Source organism: Urocampus carinirostris, chromosome 3 (genome assembly GCF_059441175.1).
Source record: "Urocampus carinirostris isolate Australia breed hairy pipefish chromosome 3, RoL_Ucar_1.0, whole genome shotgun sequence".
NCBI lineage: Eukaryota > Metazoa > Chordata > Actinopteri > Syngnathiformes > Syngnathidae > Urocampus > Urocampus carinirostris.
Genome location: NC_142351.1, coordinates 864924 through 880269, shown reverse-complemented (window position 1 = coordinate 880269; position 15346 = coordinate 864924). Strand labels below are relative to the sequence as shown.

Genomic DNA, 15346 nt, shown 5'->3' with positions numbered 1-15346 from the left:
GAATCACATCTTAAAAATGTAGCATTTACCAAATTGTTCGATTTAGTTATCTGACTCCATTAACCAAACATAACCTTCATTCACCTAACGATGCGTGCTCATTTCTTTTTGTGAAGACAGATAAAAGACCAACATTTGCACACGGGGGCAGATTTAATTTCTTAAATAATTTAACTAAGTGAACTCCATCGAATTAGTGTCGCTCGAGTCTTCGTCGAGCCTCCTTTCTCCCTCGATCATCTGAAGTTCTTCCGGCCCGCGCCTTTTTCCGCCAGCCGGCGCGTCAGAAAAACCCCCCACGTGGGCTCCACCACCTCGCCTCGATGTTTTGTCCTTGTGTGTCTGTTATCAACAGAACTAAACAAAACATTCGCATTCGGAACGGCGTGACCTGAAGCTCACTCAGCAAAAATCTTTATTGCGCTCGATAAATGTAACTTGTATTTAATCGTCTAAACTATAAAATCCTTCAATGTATATGTACATAACATTTTGTGCCCATTGCAAGTTCTACTAACATTAAATCAACAATCATCAAATTGGAACACACAGATATAGAAGGGTTTTTTTCTCGCCTGAATTTGTTTTTGCAATCAAATGCCCGCAAATGAGTGTAGCGTGGGTGTCCTAACAGGTGAGACAATAGCTTGAAGCCTTACCTGGTACCATGAAAATTAGAGAACGCGTCCACAATCCCACTATCCTTTCACAACACCTCTCCACTCCTTCCTATCACCAACAAGAGCTCGAGCTTCCACTAGATTTAGACCTCTTTCCTCCGCCCATCCACATCAATGGCGGCCTTCCTGATGGTCTCCTTCCATTGACTTCTGCTCTGTAGATCCTCTCCATGTGTCCAAAGCAACCGAGTACTCTCTTATCCACACGCTTGCTCAGTTCATAACATTTCATATTTCGCTTTCATGTTTTCTTACCATGTGGTCATGGTGATTTCCAGTTCCAGTCTCAACTTCATCTTGGTCCAGGAAAATCCAAGTCCCTTTTCTGTTTTATCTTGACTTAACACAGAGTTAAGTTTCGATTCTGGCAAAATTCATCACTCATAACGTGATTTCTGACTCTTTCATGGCCATAATAACAACCCATTGCCATATGGCTTTCAATGATATTTATTTGGATCATAATCTTACCAATTCTGTCAGCAGGCGGTGCTCTTGGTTTCCGACACAAATTCGTTTGAAATAGCCTGCGTCTAGCGTTTGTCATGAAGGGTCCAACTTTAAACACAATGTATTTTCAACTTTAATCGATCGATTTTGGAGTTTGTTGATATGGATAATGATTGATCGGTCCAGAAGAAACAATAACATCGACCCAAAAATAATGCACACAGTTTGATTTTATGAAACTACGTTTTATTCACAGGACAAAGAAAATGGAATCAAACGAAAGAATAAAGCACATTGTTGACACAAGCACTCAGTGATGGAAGGTGGAAGAAATGATGCAACAGGTCAACAGTAATGATCAATGCACCCGGTTTTAAGATAATAAACCCATTTCAATGATATGGAATTGTTTTCATAGCGTGCCAACATGGGATATTTGCCCAAACCACCAAAGACAGGTTGATGCAATAACCATTTTTGTGTACTTTTGAGAACAAAAAAGACCCTCAGGGGAGGAGTGTGTGAGAAGCAGCACATGGCCAAGCAGGAAGATGAAGAAATAAAGCTTCCTATCTCTTTTGGCGGCAGACTTCACGGGGATTGTTCTCATCCGGACGACAGGGACGGAGAGAACCACAAGCTCTCCAAGCTTTGGGGCTCTGGTGAGAACAGGCCCCAACCCTGGGGACCTAGATGGGCCATTTTAGTGTTATAAGAATGATACTTGTTGATAACAGGCAAAATTGTATGCGGGCACACGAGGAAATAGATCATCTATCAAGAAACATGACGCATATGCAAATCATGAATCTTTTCAATCCATATGAAGACTTTGGGGTCACAAATCTTTATGATACAACTGGAGAGTCTGCTCACTTCCTGTGAAAGAATGTGGCTTTTTTGACGTGGTAGCAGTCAGTGGTTTAAAAAAGGTGAGGGCAAATGGTTTTGTGGCCATTATGTTCCTATAGACAACCTGTATGATACTTAACCAATTGAATGTTTAGTGAATTTTTGACCACAAACTGAGCAGGCAAAAGTCTTCTCGCCAGTGTGGGTTCTTGTGTGTCATTTCTAGTGTCCAATAATAGTCTGAAAAAATGTCTGTGTAATATAGTATAATAACCGGGGAAGCCCTTTGAGACTCTTGTCATTAAGGGCTATACAAATAAAAATGAGTTGACTTGACAATATGGATATTTTATTTTTCACCACAATGTCAACAGGTCAAAGGCTTGTGGGTTAATGTGTGTCTTTTTAAGTTCTGACTTGAAGTGAATCTTTGACCGCAAACTGAGCAAGAAAAAGGCTTCTCGCCAGCGTGGGTTAATGTGTGTGTTTTTAAGTTTCCACTTGTAGTGAATCCTTTTCCACAAACTGAGCAGGCAAAAGGCTTCTCGCCAGTGTGGGTTCTGGTGTGTTTTTTTAAGCTCCCATTTTCGATGAATCGTTTACCACAAACTGAGCAGGCAAAAGGCTTCTCGCCAGTGTGGGTTCTGGTGTGTTTTTTTAAGCTCCCATTTTCGATGAATCGTTTACCACAAACTGAGCAGGCAAAAGGCTTCTCACCAGTGTGGGTTCTAGTGTGTAATTTTAAGTGCCCATTCAGGGTGAATCTTTGACCGCAAATTGAGCAGGAAAAAGGCTTCTCGCCAGTGTGGGTTCTGGTGTGTTTTTTTAAGCTCCCATTTTCGATGAATCGTTTACTACAAACTGAGCAGGAAAAAGGCTTCTCGCCAGTGTGGATTCTGGTGTGTATTTTTAAGCTCGTATTTTTGGTGAATCTTTTACCGCAAACTGAGCAAGAAAAAGTTTTTTCGCCAGTGTGGGTTAATGTGTGTCTTTTTAAGGTCCCACTTTCGGTGAATCTTTGACCACAAACGGAGCAGGAAAAAGGCTTCTCCCCAGTGTGGGTTAATGTGTGTGTTTTTAAGTTTCCACTTGTAGTGAATCCTTTTCCACAAACTGAGCAAGAAAAAGGCTTCACGCCAGTGTGGGTTCTGGTGTGTATTTTTAATACCCCACGCTGGGTGAATTTTTGCCCACAAACGGAGCAGGCAAAAGGCTTCTCGCCAGTGTGGGTTCTGGTGTGTTTTTTTAAGCTCCCATTTTCGATGAATCGTTTACCGCAAACTGAGCAGGAAAAAGGCTTCTCGCCAGTGTGGGTTAGTTGGTGTATTTTTAAGTGTCCACGCTGGGCGAATTTTTGACCACAAACTGAGCAGGCAAAAGGCTTCTCGCCAGTGTGGGTTCTGGTGTGTCTTTTTAAGTTCCCACTTTCGGTGAATCTTTGACCACAAACGGAGCAGGAAAAAGGCTTCTCCCCAGTGTGGGTTCTAGTGTGTATTTTTAAGTCCCCACGCTGGTTGAATCCTTTTCCACAAACTGAACAAGAAAAAGGCTTCTTGCCAGTGTGGGTTCTGGTGTGTTTTTTTAAGCTCCCATTTTCGATGAATCGTTTACTACAAACTGAGCAGGAAAAAGGCTTCTCGCCAGTGTGGATTCTGGTGTGTATTTTTAAGCTCGTATTTTTGGTGAATCTTTTACCGCAAACTGAGCAAGAAAAAGTTTTTTCGCCAGTGTGGGTTAATGTGTGTCTTTTTAAGGTCCCACTTTCGGTGAATCTTTGACCACAAACGGAGCAGGAAAAAGGCTTCTCCCCAGTGTGGGTTAATGTGTGTGTTTTTAAGTTTCCACTTGTAGTGAATCCTTTTCCACAAACTGAGCAAGAAAAAGGCTTCACGCCAGTGTGGGTTCTGGTGTGTATTTTTAATACCCCACGCTGGGTGAATTTTTGCCCACAAACGGAGCAGGCAAAAGGCTTCTCGCCAGTGTGGGTTCTGGTGTGTTTTTTTAAGCTCCCATTTTCGATGAATCGTTTACCACAAACTGAGCAGGAAAAAGGCTTCTCGCCAGTGTGGGTTAGTTGGTGTATTTTTAAGTGTCCACGCTGGGCGAATTTTTGACCACAAACTGAGCAGGCAAAAGGCTTCTCGCCAGTGTGGGTTCTGGTGTGTATTTTTAAGCTCGTATTTTTGGTGAATCTTTTACCGCAAACTGAGCAAGAAAAAGGTTTTTCGCCAGTGTGGGTTAATGTGTGTCTTTTTAAGGTCCCACTTTCGGTGAATCTTTGACCACAAACGGAGCAGGAAAAAGGCTTCTCCCCAGTGTGGGTTCTAGTGTGTATTTTTAAGTCCCCACGCTGGTTGAATCCTTTTCCACAAACTGAACAAGAAAAAGGCTTCTTGCCAGTGTGGGTTCTGGTGTGTATTTTTAATTTCCCATGCTCATTGAATCTTTGACCACAAATTGAGCAGGCAAAAGGCTTCTCGCCAGCATGGAATTTCATATGCAACTTCAAATAAGCCTTGCTTCGAAACGTTTTCCCACACTGAGAACATGTGTTACCACCTTCAGCGTTTGCGGAGCGGGACGTGTCGTCATCTTCCGTTTCCACGTGTTGACGGGAGCTGATGCTTAGAAGCTCCTGGCGACCGTCGTCCTCAGGTTGACCTTGATCTTCGGCGGTTGAACGGACCCCGGTCACTCGCAAGACTGGACCATCGTCCTCCTCATCAACAGGCTCCCCATCTTCTGTCTCTTGCTTCACGTGATAAGGCTTCCGATCCTCCTCAATTTTAACGTCAGGCAACTCTGGTTCCTGCCGCGCAGTAGGAAGATATTCTTGGCCGACGTCTGCAAGACACAAGTCACATTTATTTGTATTGCCCTCAACTCGTTCAGAAGCATTGTCCCCGAGTGCCAAAACGTAAGAAAAATTCTAAAGGCTAAGGCGCGGCTGATCAGTAAGTATTAGGCCTCTGGGAATGAAATGACCACTAGGTGGTAGGCTTTGTTCAGATCGTCTTGTCAATTGTTCCAAAGTTTGACTCCGCACGCAGACACACACACACTTTTCCTGGTGGTTCTCACCTTTGGGATGATGGATTTACGACATCCCCTTAAGTTATAACTTCCCACTTTTCGAGTGAATCATTTTTGGATGTATTCTTGCACTATGTTTTTGTTGACCTTAAAAAGCAGTTGTGAAGTGAAAAATTGGACTAAATCATCCAATTTGAATCATTTGGACTGCAAGAATAAAATGTGAGTATGATCCCGATATCTTACCCTGCGTATGGTTCTAATGGCACGTTTTTGGAGGATAACTTTTGTGAACTTTTGCAATGATTGCCCCAAACTTCTGCGCAATATGTTAAGTATGACAGAACAATATCATAAATACAATGCATGATAGTTTAAAACGAATTTGGCTTTATCAATAACTGAGATGCTTTTAGATACTTTAGTTTGTATGTGTCTGTTGTGTGTTTTCCAACTTCATTTCTTGTCATTTATGACCCCTAAAAACTTAATTTCTGATACAATGTCTATTGCAACACCATCCATTTCGACTTCTAAATCTTGATTTGCCTTACGATTACCAAAGAAAATAAGTTTGGTTTTATTTCAATTTAAAGATCATTTATTTGTATCCATCCATACTTTTTGGTGAATGACTTTATGATCATTCAAGTTATCAAATCAATATAATTATCATTGGCATAGAAAATGTTAGTGTCGTCGGCAAATATCATTCATCTTTATACTTTTGAAACATGAAAAATATCGATAACATATAAATTAAATAAATTTGGACCCAGGATAGAACCCTGTGGTACTCCACAACAGATGTCCAAGTATTCAGAGGACAACCGTCCCATTTTAAATATTGCTTCCTCCCCGTCGAATCACTTTGAATCCATTGCAAAGCCACGCCCCTGATGCCATATGTTTCCAGTTTTTTTTAAGAGGATATTATGATTATTGGTATTAAATGCTCTTTAAGTCAACAAATACCCCGATTGCGCATCTTCATTCATGTTTTCGTTTCCTGTTGACAAACCTCACTATGGTAACTTTAGGGAGGTTCTCACCTCTTGACAATGGATGGCATGCTTCGATGGATATCCCTTTATGACTCCTAAGAGCAATGAGCTGTTGCTCAGCAGATTCTTGATCGCCATTCGTTGCAATACTTTTATTCGCCACAACCTCGGCATAGGTCCGAGGTTTGATGTCCAGACCGGTGATGATAAGAACTCGGTGCTTTCTCCTTCCGAACCCATAGAAGCCAAAATCGCAGCGCACATTAGCGGCTACGTTAGCTTCACATGACTTGCGCCGTCTCGAAACAAAGTTTGCAAAAAGCTTCTTCAGTCTTTTGGGAGGTGCCCCTAGGGCTGCACCATTTTGGGAAAAAAATTACAGCGGAACCTCGGTTTTCGAACGCCTCTCGGTTCGAACGAATCGGAGTCCGACCAGAAATGGAAAAATTCTCGCTTCGATGTTCGGTCCAAAAAATCGGAGGGCGTACGCTAGGGTGCCATGCTGAGCGGCGTACGGGTGTAGATGGCTCTTTCCCTGACCGACTGTTATCGCGTGCGGACGGGCTTCCTGTTGCTTTCGCTTTTAATATGGGTGTAGGAAGTCTTTTAGCTCCTAATTATGCCTCCCAAGAAAGTCAGTGCAAGCGGCAGAGTTGCTACAGGTGAAAAAGGAAAAGTAGTGCGTAAAACGATTGCATTTAAGAAAGAAATAATAGCAAAACATGAAGGAGGTGTGCGAATGTCTGATCTTGCCTGGGCCTTCTGCTGACCACCACAAAGGTAAGAAATCCTATCCCTGATTCTTTTGTTTATCCTTTTTTTTAATTTTGACACGTTCATGTTAGCGTCATCTTTCGTACGGAAGATTACGATTAGCCTGGGTTAGCTTCATGTTTCCGTTAAAAATTCCAGGTAACCATTCGGGGTGTTGGAACGGATTAAAACGTTTTACCTTATTTTGAATGGAAAAAAAGATCACGGTGATCGAACAGGGTTCTGGAACGGATGATGGTCGAGAACCGAGGTTCCACTGTAGTTGCTATTTCTCAGACCGGAATTGCAATTTGGGGGCGATTTTCGATTTGAAAAGAAAAGTGCATTTTCGGGGAAAACAAAGATTGTGACGTGTAAATATGACTCGAGTTGACGTACTTAGAGATAGAGAGTTACAAAATAGAAACTATAGATGTAAACATCAAAACAGACCTGCAGTTGGATAGTCTTTCTTGTCTTGATACAAAAAGACAACAAAATCGGAGGGTTATTGCTTTCAGCGTAAATAAACGATGAAGAGACCGGAGAGCTGCACGCCGCAGTCGGGTCCCCGCGACTTCTGCGACGTCTTTGTGATGAATGAAATGAGAAAATCGACGTCAATTTCTAGACAATTCGGTCGAGGGGAGAGAAAATAGACGGTGATCGCCGATCATAAAAAGATTTGTGAATGTAAAAATTTTCACCCTTAGGCAAATGTGTCGTCTTCGAAACGGCCCTAGCGCACGTGACCGATTTAAAGAACGAGCGAGACAGAAGCCCGGACCTTTTTCCAAAGGAAAGTAGAGTGGACATCGACGGCCAAATACGAGATGTCGAATGTTGTGAGAAGTATCGTATTTTCCGCACTATAAGGCGCACCTAAAAGCCTTTATTTTTTTCAAAAGCTGACCATGCGCCTTATAATACAGTGCGCCTTGTATATGGATCTATATTAAGTCGCAAAGTCTCGCAACTAACTTGCAGCCGCCGACTCGATTTTCCCCCGAACGTGGAGTAGTCCGCGGTGTATGCTGGGATTTATTTACCGGCGTTTCATTGGCTAACCAATGTGTCAATCATCATTTGAATCGATCGCTATTGGCTAAAGTTATTTGAAGGTCAAGAGGCGGATCCTTTTTATAATTTACAGGCTGCCATTGGCTTAAACGGCGAAACAAAGCCTGCAATTGGCCGAAAAAGATGAATGCGTATAGCACGTGGTTTGACGGCATACAGAAAGCATTTTTTCACTATTCTGTATTTGTAAATATTTTATTCTGCTGGATTTACTAAACTCACAGATATAAGAGGACCACGGCTGCTAGAGGTAAGATCGGGCCAAAAAAAAGCACCCGAGCCCGACGCAGGCCCGAGGGGTATTAAACCCGACCCAGACCGAGCCCGACTAATTAACTGGATTTGCTGGCCCGGCCCGAGGGGAGCCCGAAATTACATATTTTATTTATAAGGAGGGGTGATTTATGATAACAAATTAAACTCTGCCTTTTGTTACAACATCTAGGCCTAAGTTAAATAAAACTGTATAAACATTTACATCTTTTATATTTCTGTGTCTGCACTGCAGATGTTACATTAAGCGACAATCTGTCATTGACGTTTTTTTTTTTTTGAGGTAGCGAAAACATTTAAGGGCGTCCGTCATTTTGACGACTTGATCATTGGGCCATAATCCACAGCAGCAGTACGTCCTTAAGATTCTAACGCAAGTCTCTGTATCATTTTCGACTATCAATTTGAAGGTGCTCCACACTTCACTCTTACCAGAGTGTGTTTTCCTTGTCAGTTCTCCTCTCTTTAGTTTATCCTTCACTTCTTGTTGGTCTAACTCCATATCGGGGGTACCAGGCCAAAATCATGCGAATTTGCGGAGGGGAAGATTATTAAGAGGACAGCATTCACGTCACGTGCACAGAGCATGCTCTGGCTCCGTTAAATAGCAATTACAGCTCCTTCTCCGTTTTATCCAAATTATTTATTTTATAACAAGTATTCCTTGGTCTAGTATCCATACATAGTTTAAGTATATATTTTTAATGAACATATATTTATAATTATTAATTAATTAAAAAAAAAAAAAAAAAAAAAGCAGGACCGGACCCGACCCGACCCGACCGTATGACTGACATTTCAGGCCCGACCCGGCCCGAAATTGCCTCGGGTTCGGGCTTGGGCTCGGGCCATAAATCTTAGGTCTAACGGCTGCACATTATTATGAACACAACGACTTCGGTGAGCTACTCCGGCTATATATCTTGCTTCAGACTGAACTCGATGTTTCTGTGATAAGCGGTGCGGATAATGGATGGAATGGAGTGTCTATTTTTAAATTCAACTCAATTCCAAGTGTTTATTGTCATATGCACAGTAAAGTTGCGAGCGAAAAAGAAAATAGAAACTAAGGAATGGTTGGCATTTCTTGATTCCCAAGACTTTAACCTTCTGAATGATGGAACTGCATTTGAGTGACTTCGTACGGACACCGCATCCGCACGTGTTCTCGACACGTATTTGCGTCTTTGCAAGCTTTGGGAATGTTAAGGGGGTAATCAGTTGGACTGAACCATCTGACTGCTTTGTCCACGTTCCCATTGTAGCGCCTTATCATCCGGTGCGTCTTATGTATGTCAAAAATAGGACCAAAAACTATTTTTTCGGGGTGCGCCCTATAACCCGGGGCGCCTTATTGTGCAGAAAATACGGTATATATTAACTATGGTTAAGGAAAGTTGAACCTGAAATGAACTCGAAGGAAACAGTCTTGGAGCTGACAATAGCCTATTGCGTGGCGGAAGTCTTAACCCAGGGGCTGGCAACCATCGCAAGTTGTTTAGAGCAATGCCATAAGGAGCCTTCCCTTTTTGCCATATCTCCTCGCTGCGTATTTTTCGGGGCCACGCCCAACGACGTTCCCTCCGAAATAAGGACGTAGCGGAAAGTAAAACGACCAACCTGTTCTGTTCAACACAACTCGGAGTATCTTGTAAACAGTTCCTGGACACTCTGGTTCTTGCCACGCAGTAGGAAGATGGTCTTCACCGATGTCTGCAACACACAAGTCAAATCACATTTTTTTGTGACGCCTTTACTCACAGAAACTCACAAAATGCGCAGAACACCATATCAACATCAACCTGATCTGAAAGCTACAAGAGGGCAAGGAAAGACTCAAAAAAGGTCAGGATGCGGAAAATGAAGAAACCTTGGGAAGGGACCGCACATACAGGAAGTCATGGAAACAGGGTTCATACATGGTTTTCATGGCCAAATTTGGGCACTTTTCAAGCACTCCCATAGCCATTTTTAAAAAATTTACTCCAATACCTCCAAAGGGAAAAAAAATCTAGCGGCAATCAGAGGAAAGTTTTTTTGTTGTCGTCTGATGATTAAAATGAAGTCGCTATCTTGCTCCTAGCACATGGCTGTGCTATGTTGGGATGTTCCCATCCACGACCTACGATCTTTGTGAAAGGGCTGCTATAAAATGACATCGATTCTGCCATTGTGCTTCGACAATGCCTGTAGGCGTTGCATAATAATAATAATAATAATAATAAATTTCAATACGATAGAAAAAAAAGAAGAAGGTAATTGTGCATAAAAACTGCTGATCTTTTGCTTTTTGTTTCACTTATTTGACTCTGAATGTTTTGTGTGCTTTTCATATGTGACTAAATCGGTCAAGAAGGAATTGCAAATTGAGTTAATATTTGGAATTGATATGTTCATGTTTTGCATTTTCAGGGATTTTGTCTTCAGCGTGTAAAAAGCTTCAATTGTTTTGTATTGTGAAATTTGTTTTTGTAGATCTGTGACTATTTTGATTGAATGTGTCCTTTGGGGATCCCGTGCAAACATATATGACTAACTGTTGAATAATTTGGTGAATAATGTTATATTATTATTGATAATAGATCATTAAAAAAAAAACTTGGAGGAGCTGTTAGTGAACCCAAAGAGCCGGGCCCTTCTCAGTAAAAGCGAATTAGAAGAGCCAGTTTACTAAATAGAGTTGTCCTCTTGAGACGCTTCTTGATGGATTTAAACTGTAAATATTGTATTCTACTGTTGCATTATCTTCTTTGTACACAATGTGCCTTTCTTGTTTGTGTTTGAAGAAGGAGGAAACAGGATGAAACCTTATCTCCGGCGAGATAAGGGACCTCTCTGACCGCAGGCTCACCTAGTTTTTGTTTGCTATAGATAACATGTTATCGTATAAACAGGTCTCAACTGTTTGTTTTGTTACTCCCCTTCCCTTAGAAGAGGAGACCTTATGTAAATTAGGGCCTTCCGAACACAATAAAAGGACAAGGAGCATAAGAATTTTTCAGAGTATCCAGCAGACTGCCTTAGGGTAGACTATGGATATTTCTCCTTGCAAGTAAATCAAATATCACGTTCTCTCTGTCTTTTTTGTGTATAGGTTTTGTACATCTGTTGGGTTAAACCTGACACTTCTTCATTTATTGCATGAACTATAGAGTCAGACTGCCAAGACAACAATTGCAACAATTTCAAGCACTTCACCCAAATCTGACCCCAAAAACAGTACATTAAATTTCAAGCATTTTCAAGGCTTTCAAGCACTCGAATGAACCCTGCATACGGTTACATAAAAATGACCGCTATAGTATTTACTAATACGCCCAAAGATTCAAGTCAAGTCCCATTTCTTTCTGACGCCCTGAATCACAAAAATGTCTCAAAGGACTGCACAGGATTACAATGACACGTCCCCTGATCTGAAACCGACATCCGGGCAAGGAAAAACTCAAAACCTCAACACGAGGAAATGAAATGTTGTTTATTCGTTTATTTCTTTTTCCTTTCTTATATTTTTCCCCCTTTGTTTCTTTTAGTCCTGGTTGTTTTCATTTTCCTAGCACGATGTTACAAAAGAATTGGTAAAGTAGGGACAAAGCAAGAAAACCAACCCGGAGAAGTTTGGATGCTACTTCGTACCAGATGCTGCTAAACTTCATTTTATTTCCTGCACTTTTAGTATTTGCTGGAGGTGAAAAAGGAGTCGTTTACTGAAAAAGGCTGAAAGAGTTGTACAGCGGAACCTCGGTTCTCGACCATAATCTGTTCCAGAACCCTGTTTGTTCAATTGCCAAAATCATTTTTCCCATTAAAATAATGTAAATCGTTTAAATCTGTTCCAACACCCTAAATATTTACCATGAATGTTTTACGTAAGCTAACCCAGGCAGGCTAATCGTACGTTCGCGTTATCGTAATTTCCGTAAGAAAGATGAAGCTAACATGAACGTGTCAAAATAAAAAAAAAGGATAAAGAAAAGAATTATGAATAGGATTTCTTACCTTAGCGGTGGTCAGCAGAAGGCGCAGGTGGACGGTGGGGAGAGGAAAATCATCAAAAGTTTTTCAACCTCTTCCAAAACTTGCGGCCGTTTGCTTGCATATAGCGCTCACTCCCTGAGCCGCATCACTCGATTTCACAGCCTTCTTAATCTTGACTATCATACTAATAGTAGATTTAGCCACGCTGTATTCAATAGCAAGATCGGAAACTCGCACGCCTCTTTCATATTTAGCTATTATGTCTTTCTTCGAGGCAATAGTTGTACGGACGACTTTTCTTTTTTCACCTGTCCCGCTTGCACCGACCTTCTTCGGAGGCATAATTAGGGGGCTCAAACACTCCGTTCACCGATATTAAAAGCCAAAAGAAGCAAGTGCGCACGTGATAACAGTTGGTCACGAGGGGTGGGGGCCATCTACACCCGTACGCCGCTCAGCATCGCACTCTAGCGTACGCACTCAGGTATTACAGGCGTTCGAACTCCGAATTTTTGACCGAACAGCGAAGCAAGAAATTCTCTACATTTTGGGTCGGACTCCGATTTGTTCCAACTGAAAGTCGTTCGAAAACCCAGGTTCCATTGTATTTGAATTTCAAACCACTATTCGTTCTTTCTTTTAAATCACTCATTTTAAAGTTTGGGAAGCATTGTCACTGTAGCAGAAGCGAAAATGACGAACCTGCCCCGAGCTGCTTGGAAAAAGTGTCCGGTCCCTGACGTTCTCGCTCGGTCTCCTCTTTGGCTCCACGAAGTTTCTCTTGAAAAGGTTCTTCTTCCCAACTGGAGCACATTTTATCCACCTTTCAACGTAAAAACGCTCCAACTCGGCAGTAAAAAGGACCACAAAGCGATACAAGTGTCGAGTTGACGTCGTTTGAAGTCGACTAGAAGAATTTCTCGACATTTTCTTTTTCAGCAGCCATGACACCTTCTCCCTACAAACCCCGCCGCAATGGATTGTGGGTACACGTGGCACGGATCACACGCTGCGTTCAAGAGAATGGGTGTTTCGGGAGATCCTACCAGATACGACCAAAAAGCGTCTCAAGAATTTAGGAAGTCGGGGCTTTTTAACCCTCAACTGTGGAAATATAATCAGAAAGACACTCAAGGTGGGAGGTCCGAGTTGCAAAGTTGGGGTACATAGCCTTTCTCCTGGTCGGAGGTTGGAAAACTCAGTTGTCGTCTTTTCGGGAACGCAGCAACAGAAAACACATAGAAGACGAGATCGGTCGGCGACTAAATAACTCGATTCGTCCGGTGAACGACTATATTAAGGCAATATATGTCAAAAATGAAATTATAAAAAGTTAAAAAGAAAAGGCAGTAACGGGTGTATTCATAAGTTTTGTTCTGTTGAAATTCCTGCTGAAATATTGTTGACTAGTTTGTGTTTAAGTGTCCTGCAGTGCCACCTGCTGGTGCAACAGAGTTGAAATTTGATTTCATTGATTTTTTTTTGAATTCTCACAAAATTCGTGTTTTTGTTGCATTACTGTTAAAATTGTTGGTACCGCCTTCATCTGTTAAGCAGGGTTGGGGAGGGTTACTTGAATTGGATTACTTTCAATGACTTTTGGATGACTCCAAAACCAAATATGCTAGGAAAAAAACAAAAGAAACTAAATAGGAATAAAATGACTCCATTTTGTGCAGGTTTGGGGAGTAACAGAATCCACGGAACGGCAAAAATGATGTTTGGATTTATTTTCACTTTGTTTCTTTCGCTTTTGATGTTCGTTTTGCCGGAGATCAAAGCCAGGAGAGAAAGCTTACCACGTGGTGTGAGTCATCATTTGATTCCTATTGAGTTTCTTTTGTCTTTTATGAGCATATTTGGTTTTGGAGTCATCCAAAAGTCATTGAAAGTCATCCAGTTAAAGTAACCCTGCTGTTAAGACATGGGCTGTGCGGCCGCCTTTTTGGTTTGCCGTATGTGACGACCCTCTTTCACGCACGACACAAGGTTTCACAATCACTCGGTTTATTGCCTGCATTCAGTCAACAAAACAATACAAAAGTCAGGGGCATCTGTTCACGACTGCAATTATCTCCAGCGCGTACAAATTGACTGAAGCTACGGCAAGCGCTGAAGCCCATTAACTGCCAAACGAAAAAGACAGTCGCAGATGCCCATGACTTAACAACTAAAGGAAGTACCGGATTATTAACAGTAATACGACAAAAACACAGATTTTGTGAGAATTCCAAAAAACATTCAAAGCAATCAAATTTCAACTCTGTTACACCTACCTTCGGCTCAAAAACACCGTGCTGGAGGTAAGCTGTGCCCAATGTCAGTTGGATAAAAAAATGCATATTTTGCGAGATATAGGAGCTGCTTTCACGAACTATCTTTGTATATACTGTAAATGTATATAAGTTGTGCTAAATGAAGTATATATAAAAAAACACTCATTTAAAGTAAAGTAATGTAGCTTGAAACGATGATGCAACGTGTTTCGAAGCAACCACTCCACGAGGTGCGGCATGTTGAGCGATGTCCCGTTTTTGTCGGCAGTCTCCAGCGCGCTGCTAACGATGTTGAAAACCAGCGGAGGTGCTGACCACATGGTGTGCGTTTGTTGTGTCGCTCATGGCAGCAACTGGAATAAAAGCCTCATGTTCATTATGTTCATATGGCTTTCCAGTGAGAACTTTACTTTGGTCCATGATAATCCAAGTCCCTTTTCTGTTTTATCTTGACTTAACACAGAGTTAAGTTTCGATTCTGGCAAAAGTAATGTGATTTCAGACTCTTTCATGGCCATAATAACAACCCATTACCCTATGGCTTTCAATTATATTTATTTGGTTCAAAATCTAAGTTGGTGGTTACCGATTCGGTCAGTAGGCGGTGCTCTCGGTTTCCGACACAAATTCGTTTGAAATAGCCCGCGTCTAGCATTTATCATGAATGATGCAACTTTAAATACAACTTTAAATGATCAATTTTGGAGTTCGTTGATGTGGATAATGATTGATCGGACCAGAAGAAAAATAACATCGACCCAAAAATAATGCAGTTTGATTTCATGAAACTACGTTTTATTCACAAGACAAAGAAAATGGAATCAAACGAAAGAATAAAACACATTGTTGACACAAGCACTCAGGGTTGGAAGGTGGAAGAAATGATGCAACAGGTTAACAGTACCGATCAATGAACCCGGTTTGAAGATAAGACACTCATTTCAATGATCAGGGATTGTTTTCATAGCCT

General features: G+C 41.6%; 1 protein-coding gene across 4 annotated transcripts in view; it reads right to left on the bottom strand.

The window, feature by feature from the left end:
* The window catches only part of LOC148368211 (uncharacterized), a 157539-nt gene that overhangs the window by 90181 nt on the left and 52012 nt on the right, over nucleotides 1–15346 (bottom strand). Inside the window, exons 1-3 of one of the 4 annotated variants that reach the window (XM_088330149.1) lie at nucleotides 12803–13122; nucleotides 9746–9838; nucleotides 1355–4826 (exon numbers count right to left, since the gene is read on the bottom strand). The exons of 1 other annotated variant lie outside the window; for it this stretch is intronic. In XM_088330149.1, coding sequence (XP_088186275.1) covers nucleotides 2350–4826; nucleotides 9746–9838; nucleotides 12803–12914 — 2682 coding nt within the window. In that variant the 5' untranslated portion in view covers nucleotides 12915–13122 and the 3' untranslated portion in view covers nucleotides 1355–2349. Of the gene's footprint in view, nucleotides 1–1354; nucleotides 4827–9745; nucleotides 9839–12802; nucleotides 13123–15346 lie in introns of those variants that run through there. 2 more of the 4 variants (XM_088330150.1, XM_088330152.1) reach the window with 2 other exon arrangements.